This window comes from Harpia harpyja, chromosome 14, assembly GCF_026419915.1.
Source record: "Harpia harpyja isolate bHarHar1 chromosome 14, bHarHar1 primary haplotype, whole genome shotgun sequence".
Classification (NCBI taxonomy): Eukaryota; Metazoa; Chordata; class Aves; order Accipitriformes; family Accipitridae; genus Harpia; species Harpia harpyja.
In genome coordinates, this window is record NC_068953.1 from 8,170,191 (window position 1) to 8,181,235 (window position 11,045).

General features: G+C 50.1%; 1 protein-coding gene across 1 annotated transcript; it reads left to right on the plus strand.

Moving 5' to 3' along the window:
* Nucleotides 1-429: 429 nt before the first annotated feature.
* LOC128151025 (melanin-concentrating hormone receptor 1-like) lies at nt 430-6,475 on the plus strand. The gene is given in 4 exon segments (XM_052807959.1): nt 430-497; nt 499-608; nt 611-751; nt 4,218-6,475. Coding segments are annotated over 4 exon segments (1,368 nt in total). The 3' UTR covers nt 5,267-6,475.
* The last annotated feature ends 4,570 nt before the right edge of the window (nt 6,476-11,045 follow it).

Consider the following 11,045-nt stretch of genomic DNA (forward strand, 5'->3'; position numbering starts at 1 on the left):
GGAATTGGAGTTAGAGGGGTCAGAGGGTCAAAGCAACAGAGTTTTCAGTGAGTAATTTGGTGCCTTGACATCCCCCAACCCCACTAGTGGTGATGTGCCTGTGACTCAGGGATGAGAAGTGCCTATGTCTCTGCAAGAGAGAAAGATACACACTGATGGCAGGAGATCAGAGCTACTTAAAAGACAAAATCTGCTATTCCTCTCCTACTGACGATAGCAAGAGCTGGCTGGCTGGCTGTAACTGGGAGGACGCAGATCCTAGCCATCCCTTCGGGGGCGGCGTGTGATGTGAAGGGGCTCTCGCTGCAGCCCTACCGAGGCACTGCCCAACCTCCGGCCGGGAGTCGGCCCCCTCCCACTCGAGGAGGGAGGCTCCCCCCGGGCCCAGCTCGACACCGGCATTCCCTCCCACCCGACGGCGGTGGAGGGATGCTCTCAGACGACGTGGCTGGCGGAGTCAGCTGCTCTTTGATGTCAGTACCTGCTCCGGGTTCGGCGGGGCGGAGCGCAGCGTAGCCGAGCCGCAGACTCTGCTCGCCAGCTGCAGGAGGGCTTCTGCCTCCCACATTCCGCCCGGCCCCGGTCCGCCCCGGCGGGGAAAGGGCGGAGGCGGGGGGGCACCCCATCGCCGCCGCGGATTCACTGAGGAAACTTGCCCAACTTTCTCCAGCCCTGGCACCGGGACTCACTGCCATGGCCCCCGCCAACTCCTCCCGCAACTTCTCCGCGCCGGACGCTCGAAACGGCTCAGGTGAGCAGGGGCTGCGCGGGGCGGAGGCGCACCTCCCCGGCGAGGCGGCCGCGCTGGGGCCGGGGCGGGGGCGCGAAGAGCTTTGCAGGGCAAAGTCCTCCTGCACATCCCTCTTGTGCTGCTCTGCAGCGTTGACCCCGGCGCTGCTCGTGCTCAGCGGGGCCGGCCGGTACCCCAAAAAGTGGGAGAGGCTGAGCGCAGGGATACGGTCGTCGTCCCCCCCACCCCCCCGCCAGCACCCCACCCCCGGGGCTGCCGGCCGGGGCGAGCCGCCTTCAGCACCCGAGGGCGGACAGCTCCGGGCCCCGAGGGGGCGGCACACGGCGGGCGGGACGGGGCTGACCCCCTCCCGGGGGCTGGGGAGCGGCCCGGGCCTCAGCCCTCCCTCCCGGGACACCACACAGCACCAAAATAAAGCCCGACCACCACCGTTGGCCCCAGTGGCTTGAAGCAATTCACTACCTTTTGGCTGTGAGACAGTAATAACTCCAGCAGCCCATTGGTCTCAGTTGTGGAGAAGAGATGAACCAGCCCAGCTAGACCGGGAGGGGAATAAGGCATAGAGAACATGAGACATCGCTGGAGAGGGAAGCAGAGATCCTCATCAGTCTCCTGTTTTCTCTGTGCTACCACTGTAGCAATAGTTTAGGGTTATTCATGACAATTCTCGGTGGTGCAAGTTGGTAAAACTCTTCAACAGAAGGGGTTTTATGTGTGGTCTTTGACTCCCTGTGCACCAGCTTGTCCTTTATAAACTGAAAGTGTGCCTTAGGTGCTTCCTTCTGAAATGCAGTAAAGATGCAGTTTCTTATGTATCTGGGCATGGCTGAGGACAACAATCACCTTAGAGAAAAAAGATTTAGGCCAGTCCTCATTCAGTTCACATAGTGCCATCCCCTTTGGGACTTTTTAAAAAAGTAACAGGGCAGCCACAGATCTACAAGCAAGGACAAATCAATGCCTGAAGTAGCTGTTTCAGTAAACAAAGTACAGCCAAGCCACTTGTATGTGCACAGCAGCAGCCCTGAAAATTCAGGTTCAGTGATATTTCAAGATGAAAGAGGCTTTAGAAAAGAGATAACTTTTGAGTATTTGATAGTCATGCACTTCTAACTCCAGCCTATAATACACACAGGAGCTATAGCTTCACACTAGCTTTCAGCTAATAACACTTGAAAGTCCTGCTTGTACAAATACCAATAACAGGAAAGATGCTACAGCTCTACAGACTACCTTTCACATGAAGACTTCGGGCTTGCACACATTCTGCTTTAAGGTCAGCTGAGCTCATTCCAAACGTTACAGGATCAGCATGAGCACTGTATTGATTATACTGCAGGAAAAGGACATTTTGTCCCAATTTCCAGCTAACCAAGTGGCCTTATGTTTCACTCATACAATCCATGCCCACCACATTCATAACAAAGTTTGGGACTAAAAGAGAGGAGAGCAGAACTCATAACAGCTATATGCAGAGCAGCAGGACCACAGTCATCTTCCAATTTCTAGTCTGCCATGTTCAAGAATTAAGGAGCTGTTTGGATGTTCAGGGGATGCACAGGCTGGATACTGAAGAGCAAGTATCAAGTCTCAATAGGGTGCTGATGACAGTATGTTACCTATCAGAAGCCATGTAACATGGGGCATTTTTTTGCATTGAGCAGCCAGGAAGAACAGGAACCATTCAAACCCCCACGAGTGGCCCAGACCAGGCTTTTTTGTCTTGCCAACCAAGCCTGGCTTTCACCTTCAGGCCCCTGCCAGTTCTCCTGTGCCTCATTGGCTGCTTTCTGTCATCTGCATAGAAGCTTTCTGATAAAATGGTGCAGCAACCGCTCTACTGGATTCTGACCTTGGCCTTGCTTATGCCTAAGCTGGCTGCTTCCTAGTGCCAGGAGGACTGAGGCAGTGGCTGCTCATCATGTCCCACTTCTGAGAGCACTGAAATATTACATACAGTTGATACGGCACACACTTTTCCAGCCACAGGCCACCAGTGTAGCTCCAGTTATCTTGCCAATTCAAGCTTCTCTGTCACACCAAAGTAAATCTGGAGAAGTTAGTACTCAAGAATTCTAGAGGTCAAAATCAGCAAATACCACCTCAGCAAACAGACACCGCTTTGGCAGAGACAACACCTTATGAGAATCTGTTATTTCACTTAATCTCATTTTCAAGATTTCCCTAGGTTCTGTTGGAGGAGACTTCCCCACTTCTACAGGTGTAGGCTGCTAAGGAGATGGAATAGTACAGTGACTGAAAGCATTTCTAATTAACACCACACTGAATCATCTGTAATTCAATGAAAGACACATGCAGTCTAAGCTTAGGGGCTGTCATGCATGTCCTTGTAACAGCCACACAAATAACTCACACAAAGCCTTCCCCTAGAAAAAAACCTCACCAGGTCCCATAGGAGAGGAGTAATGAGATGAAATGAGATTTGCCTCAGCTGAGGGTGATTTCAGGCTCCATCACACACTGCACATGGCAGTCCTGCAGAACAGAGAGCACCACGATCAATGCCTTACACACCACCTTCTGTGCCCAAGAGCAGAAATCCCTGTTAGTTGGCACTGAGGGCTTGTGGCTTCAAAATGTGATTTTAAACCTGGGTTAGGGACAAGGCAAATGTGAATTAGATTATGTTTGAGCCTCCTAGCCCAAAGAGCAACAGTCAAGCATCAGTGCTGATAAGCTAAATGTTACCAGGCAAGAATTTTGCCTTGGAAATCTACCTGCATCCAGAACTCAGAGACAGCAGCTTTAAGCCATGTTTTTCTCCTTGTAGAGCTAGGGCACTCCCTGTTGAAGGGCCACTCTGAAACATACTCCCAAAATCCCTGTCTGGCCACACACCTGGAATTCTTTCAAGAAAAGAAACTAGAGAAAGGGAGGGGGGCAGGGAAGGAAGATGGAATGGAGTGCATGCTCTGGCCTAACCCTGACAACAGAGCTATCTCATACTGTACAATAGATAAACCACCCAACAGACAAGCTAAATAAAGTTTTCTGACAACAGCTTGAGCATTGACTATATCCAGATTTTGGCACCCATACAGAGGCTTTACTTCTCCAATATGCAAAGCACCAGCTGCCTCATCCACTCCCCTCAGAAATGGCTGGACACTCAGCACTCCCTGGAAGAGTGAGTGCAGAGGCACACCACCTTGATGTTAGTCTCCCAAAAAAGAGCCAGGGAATTTCAGAGCAGGACAGAAGTACATCAGGAGAGCTAAGGAAAGATGCCTACACATGGCCAGATTTGGGTGTTCTGCTGCATGTACTGAGTGGCAGAGAAGGAAGTGTCAAATCCCCAGCTAAGACCCTCCATACTGCAGAGGGTCTTAAGCACTGTTCCAAGCTACATCTTTGAGGGGGATCTAGCTGCAGGACTGGGCAAGCATACAGAGATGTAAAGAGGTTGCCTCTGGGTTATGCTCACTGCTTTGGTTTGTTTTGGCAGTAGCAGAGAAGCCAGCACCATACACCAATGTGATAATGCCCAGTCTCTTCAGCATCATCTGTTTCCTGGGCATTGTGGGGAACCTCATTGTCATCTACACTATTGTTAAGAAGAAGAAGCTGAGATGCAAACAGACCGTGCCTGACATTTTCATCTTCAACCTCTCCATTGTGGACCTCCTCTTCCTCTTGGGCATGCCCTTCCTCATCCACCAGCTCCTAGGCAATGGCTCGTGGTACTTTGGAGCTCCCCTGTGCACCATTATCACTGCCCTGGACACAAACAGCCAGATCACCAGCACCAACATCCTTACAGTGATGACACTGGACCGTTACCTAGCAACTGTCTACCCTCTAAAATCTACCTATGTCCGGACCCCATGTGTTGCAGCTTTAGTTATCTGCTTGGTGTGGCTCCTCTCCTTCCTGACCATCATTCCCGTATGGATGTATGCAGGTCTTATGCCTCTGGAAGATGGGACCGTCCGCTGTGCTCTCTTGCTTCCCAACCCAGAGACTGATATCTACTGGTTCACCCTCTATCAGTTCATGCTGGCATTTGCTGTGCCATTGATTGTGATCTGTGTGGTCTATTTTAAGATCCTCCAGCACATGGCCACCACTGTGGTCCCATTGCCCCAAAGGAGCCTCCGGGTACGTACCAAGAAAGTCACCCGTATGGCAGTTGCCATCTGCTCTGCCTTTTTTATTTGTTGGGCTCCCTTCTACATCCTCCAGCTGGTTCACCTCGGCATTGACACACCATCCACGGCCTTCTTTTATGCCTACAACTTTGCCATTAGCTTGGGCTATGCCAACAGTTGCCTCAACCCCTTCCTCTACATCGCTCTCAGCGAGACCTTCAAGCGCCAGTTCTTAGTGGCCATCCGCCCTGCAAAAGAGCCATGTCGCAACAGCAGCTCTGTCAACAACAACAGCATGACAGAGGCTAGTGTATGTCTGAAACTGGCACCAGAATCCACCCAGCAGACTCAGTTTCTGGAGGACTTTTCCCCACGTTCACTGCCTGTGACTGTGGCTGTTCACTAGGGCGCTCTGAAGTGACCACAGCAGAAAGCCTTCAGATCTATAAGTCGGTAGAGAAGCAGCAGGTTCAAGCAATTCCTGGTGAAGCATATGAACTACAAGCTTCCACCTCCAAGAGTCCAGGTGCCTCCCTTTTTCATTGCGGGGCTCTGCTCCTACACAGCCCTTAGCCTATGAGATGCTGCATACTGCTGCTTCTTTCCACTCCTGCATGGGAGGACTCTATCACACAAGACACTGGGGCCCCAAAGAGGATGAATGGAAAAGAGAGGCAGGACAGAAAGAGGATTTCAAGGGGGAACGTTCACCTTGGAAGAGTAAAACCTTTATCAACAACACTGCCCAACGATTCCTCGTCTCTCGGCCTGACCGGGGTTCCTAAGCAGCATGTCAATATACAGCTTCTTCATTCAAAATTTGAACCTTTGAAACACAAGGTCATATATTTATTCTTGATAAGAAATCTGACCCGGAAACTTTGACATCTGTGCTCATATCCTAGAAGCAAACAGCAGAGAGAGATCTTGGGGCCAGAAGTCTCACCCAGGTCTGTCACTTGGCCTTTTGGTCCAGCCCCGTCTGCCTCCAGTGGGCTGTATTGTTTGGCAACAAAGACATTTTCAAGAACTGGCTAATTTTGATGCTAATCCTAAATATTTCAAGCAAAATCAGGCAGATAACAATTGCACTGCTTCAAGGGACTGCAAACAATTCTCAAAACTACCGCTGCTAACACCAGCTTTGTGGCTTTTCATGCCAATGAGCAGATTTTCACACTGCTTGTTCCTCATGCTGTCTTGTGCCTCACAGTCTGCATGGCCATCGGGGAACCCCAGGCAGAGGGTTTTAAACATGACTGAAAAACACAATGTGCAGAGATCTGTGGAGCAAAAAGCTGTGAAAAGGCAGCTCAGAGGAAACAGAGTTGCTTATGCGGCTTCCTCAAAATAACAAATGCTTTACAGAGTTAAAAGAGGAAAAATTAAATGTTTGTGTTTTGTATATGTGGCTTTAACAGTCAGAGGCTAGCAAATAACTTTGCTTATTACAAAGACTAGAGAAAAGACAGCACACATCAGCTAAATGTGGGGGATTACACTGATAGCCTGCACAGGGCTCCCAGGGGACCATGCAGGCATTGTTCAACACCTTGTCAAACATGGAAGAACTGGTTACTGTAGATGAATTTAGTAAAAAGAAGAATTAAAAACATCATACAGCACAAAAGAATTTGTTACCATGCTTATGGTTTCATGCCACCAGCCACCCACAATATACCCAGAACAGAAATTCACCCCTACACAGCAAAACTGTGTCACCTGCACAGGACTTTCTAAGCCACATGCACACTTACGGGTCTGCCTAATGCACACATGCCACACGCGCAGGTGTTTAAGTACAGCCAATACTTCAGTCTACACCCTGTAGAGAACACAGCCATTCACTTGCATCTGGTGATCAAAGCAGGCTGGTGTTGCACACCAGCACTTTTGACATCATCAGGTGCATCATGTTGCTTTTTGAGTCATTGAACAAACCTCTTAACAGGGTCTCTCTGTATTTTCATTCCATGCTCTGTCAACCTGCACCCACCACAGCAGCACATCCACACCAACGACTGTACGGTGTCTTGCAAATTTTTCGCCCCCGCTTCCCTGGGCAATAAACCCAGCCAGACACATAGAGAGCTTTCAAGCTTTATGACTTTAAAATCTTTGCCCCATTTTAACTGCCAGAAATTTTCACCTGCTGGTTTTCATGGATCTGCTTTGCTCTTTGGTCAGTACTCTCCCCAGAGGGCTCAGGAGCGAAGGTCAAGGAAGATGTGTGCTGTGCCAAGCCAGACTTGCTCTCAGGACAAGGGAAGCTATTGTGTTACCTTTCTCCCATAAGGAAGTTAAGGGGAGAACTGGCACACTTATCTGTGAAAGGAGGTGGTAGCAGTTGGGTGGGTTTTTTTCCTCCTTTAATAGTAGCAATGAGGAAAGTATGAGAGAAGTGAAAACAGACTGAATTGTCAAGGCTCTCAGAAAGCAGCTCGCTGAAGATACTATCTTGCTTATGCAGTAAAGGGGTGTTTATGGTTGAACTAGTCTGTTCCCGTCTGAAGTGAGTCAGTCTGACCCAGTGTGGCCAAGCCACGTGCTAAAAACCACGGGGGCACTGTGGGCTAACCAAGAAGAGAGACCAGCACCACCTAGTGCAATACTTGAAAGGGCCTTTGTGGAGTAGACCTTTTCCAGATCTCATCACACTGAAGTCAAGGCACAGTACACAGGCACCTTCCCAGGCTGAAGTCCTTTTAGACGTGAAGTGAAAGCCATGCTAGAGAGACCTGGTCCCAACACCAAGGACAAGGCTTCCCATTTAGCTGGTGTCCCAGCAGAGGCACCTGCCCCTTCCCACTACCCTGACAAAGGCTCATAGTTGTCATTCCCTCATGCCTGTCCCCAAGGGGTTTCCTAGTCCAGATGTCTAAATACTGGCTGTAGGGTCCCTTCCTTTCCGCGTACATCCATAAAAGCTGTGGCAAATGCACCTCGGGAAGACAAGGATGTAGATACCTGTGGATGCACTGGGAGGTTGGGAATAGAGGTACAGACAAGCAAGCAAAGCAGCAAAGAACACAGACAGCACATAGCTTTTTGCCATCTTCCCTAAATCACCCCAAAGGACAGGGGAAGATGAACAAGAACTTCTCCTTTGAAGGCAAACCTTTTGATCAAAGGCCTTCAGAGGTGTCCCCCTACCTAGGGGGTAAGGCAAGGCCTTCCAGTATCTGAACAGTCTCTGTGCACCTTGGTGTGACCTACTCCAAACACCCTACCCCTTTTGCCTATTTTTCAGAGCTGGCTTTGTTAAGTCAGAGAGCTTGTTGATGTTCCAGTTTGTGTTCAGCTTTACCACTTTGTCTATTCTGCTCTTTGTATTTATTATGTGATCCCCCCATCTCAGTGCCTCGGTTACTAATGGCAGAGCTTGAATAAAAGGCATCACTAAGTAGAAAAGGACACAGCTACTTGTGCAGAGATAGGCAGCCCGAAGTGCTGTGAGGTCCATCTGAAAGGCATGGTGAGAAGGGCACAGAGATAATGCAGCATGTTTCCCTGCAGTCTTGCCTCCCATACACAGCCCATTGTCTCTCTCACTTGAAAGAAACTAAGGGAAATCCAGCTAAATAACTAGGGCGAAAAGCACCCCCTAAACCAAAGGGTGATAGAAAGAAACTATTCAATCTAGTTGTTCGGATCAACAGCCTGCTACGCTGGATGAGACAAATTTCCTCAGCTCTTTTTCCCAGCACTTCTGCGTGTTTGCGAGCTGCCTTGTCAGACAGCAGGAAGACAGATGGGTTCACTCTCCACTCCCTCCTCTTCCTTCTCCTTGTCCTTAGAGGTGCAGCTGAAGCCACATGTCACAGCTCTGCTCTTGAGAAACTCCCACGAGAGGCAGATGGCCCAGTTACTTCTACTCCTACTTTCCCAGCTAGTGACAGAGCCCTCCTTGGCTGGTTGCTGCAGGATTCAGTCCCCAGCTCACCCTTCTCAGTTACTTCTTTTTCACTGTCTACATCCCTGTGTCCACACCAGGCAGTGCCATATACTCCTGCCTTCCCCACAGCCACAGCTCTGCCAAGTCAGCACCAAGGACAAGCTGGAGCTGAGGTCCCCAAAGCCCTGCTAGGCAGCAGGCTGGTGACATCCTTCTCCAGACACCTTTCTCCACCTGAAGTCTCTGCACAGCTAAACCTGCTCAGGAGCAAACTGCAGCCGTGATGGAGAGCGAGCACAATGCTGGCAGCTGCCGGGTGGGGAGGAGGGAAAGGTGGGGTGACTCACTGGCCCTTGGGACACAGCCAGAACCTGACTAATCGTGTTTCATCAATCCTCCTGGGCTGCTAATTGGATGCATTTCATTCAACAGACTCACTGGTGGGAGAGGAGCCACGTGGCAGGTACGGATACATTCCCAGCCCACTCGCATTAGTCCTCCTGCCAGACGCAGGGACCATACAGCAAAATGCCCTTTCTTGCTCACCTCCCATTAGCAAAGCAACACAGCTAAACCCTCGCACTCCCCTGCAGCCCTTCCACTTGCTCAATCACTGCTGTGGGCCTGGGGAGGGGACAGCACACAGGAAAGTCTCACCAGCAGTAGAGAAATAAAGAGGGAGAGATTTCTCATCTACAGCCCCCACCCATCTCCCACTGGAGAGCTCCTCCAGCAGACCGGGGCCCTTCAGTGCCTCCAGGCAACAGAAGGCGTATTTTGAAGCTGTATTTACAGGACAGCATTTGAACAGGGAACTAACTGCACCACTGGAGGGAAAACCTTTGTTAAGAGACATAGACCCTGATTGCAGGAGGGCACAAGAGATGATCCCTGCTCTTAGAGCCTTTGTGCCCTACCCATATCCCATTTGGGAAACAGCTCCTACAATCATATCGGACCCAACAGTTGTTTCTCTCACAGCACCTTTCTACCAGTACGGTTGTGTCAGCTATGGAAGTAGTCACTCCTGACCTCCCAGTCTGGCTCATGGGAGAGCAGTGGCACTGGCTTCTTCTGAAGGGTAGAGCTGGGCTTCAACAACTGCAAAGTTACACCTGAGAATTGGCTTACTTCAGTATGAGATGTGATGGTGCAGAGAGTGGTGCTTTCATAAGCACTTCTGGATGTGCTGAGGACAAGCACATTAGAAAAGCCTCCAGGATTGTCAGCTCAGTACCTTTCACCACCTCTAAATGCTGCAGCCTGATGCTGGAGTAATGTTAATGCTCCCTGGGGTCAAACCTTTGTATGAAGGATTCCTTCTCCAAAGCAAAGGCAGACTACATACATCAGCATTGCCCTCCTCAAGCACAGCAGCTGAGCAACACAGGCACCACTGAAGGCTCAAGGCCCAGTCTTGCAGGTCCATACAGGGTTAGTCCCCTGGAAACGAGAGCCAAGTTCTGCTGCCTGTCACACCAGGGTGAGTTTGAGTTTACACCACAGCAGTCGGCGGGTTTTTAACGCAACAGTGAACAGACTCTACCCCAGGTACTGAGTGCATCATCGTCTGGCACCGCACGAGAAAGGGAGATCTGCAGGGTCTGGCTCCATAGAAACACCTTCAGGGCAGTGACTTCTCCAAGCTCCAGTTACAGTGACACACACAGGTTTTGGCTTAGGCCTTAAACCTTATTTCTTCCACTTAAAACTAAGTTAACAGATGAATCAGCCCTTCCCTCCAACCTGCACTTTTCTGTTCCCTGCAGGTTTCCACTCGCAGGGTAGGCAGGCTGAGAGTCAGTGACATAATAACCAAACACCAGAATAATTAAAATTATTAAATTGCCTTTGCTAAGTCTGAAGGAGCTCTTGCAATTATCTTCCTACACATGCTGCTGGAAGCACAGCAGTTTGGTGACACCAGGCTGCCATGCCCTGCTCCACCAGACACTTCAGAGGAGAAAGCAGAGCTCTCCTTAAGCAGCCACAGCAAGGAGAAAACTCCTGCCTCATCCAGGAGCAGTGCTGCTTCTCACACCCACATCCCACTGCAGACTCAGGGATGCAGTTGGGCACCTTTTCTCCCACGGGGCCTGACCTCAGAAAGCCAAACACTAACATTTTGGCATAGAGGCCTCGATAGAGATAAACATGGTGGTGGAAATGGTGGGTGAAGTTAGCACTGGTAAGAGCTGCATAAAGCTCTCGTTGACTTATTCCATTAGGAGGTTGGTTCTTGGAGGTACACCTTCTCCAGCAGCCAGGTCCCTCCCACCAAGAAATGGAA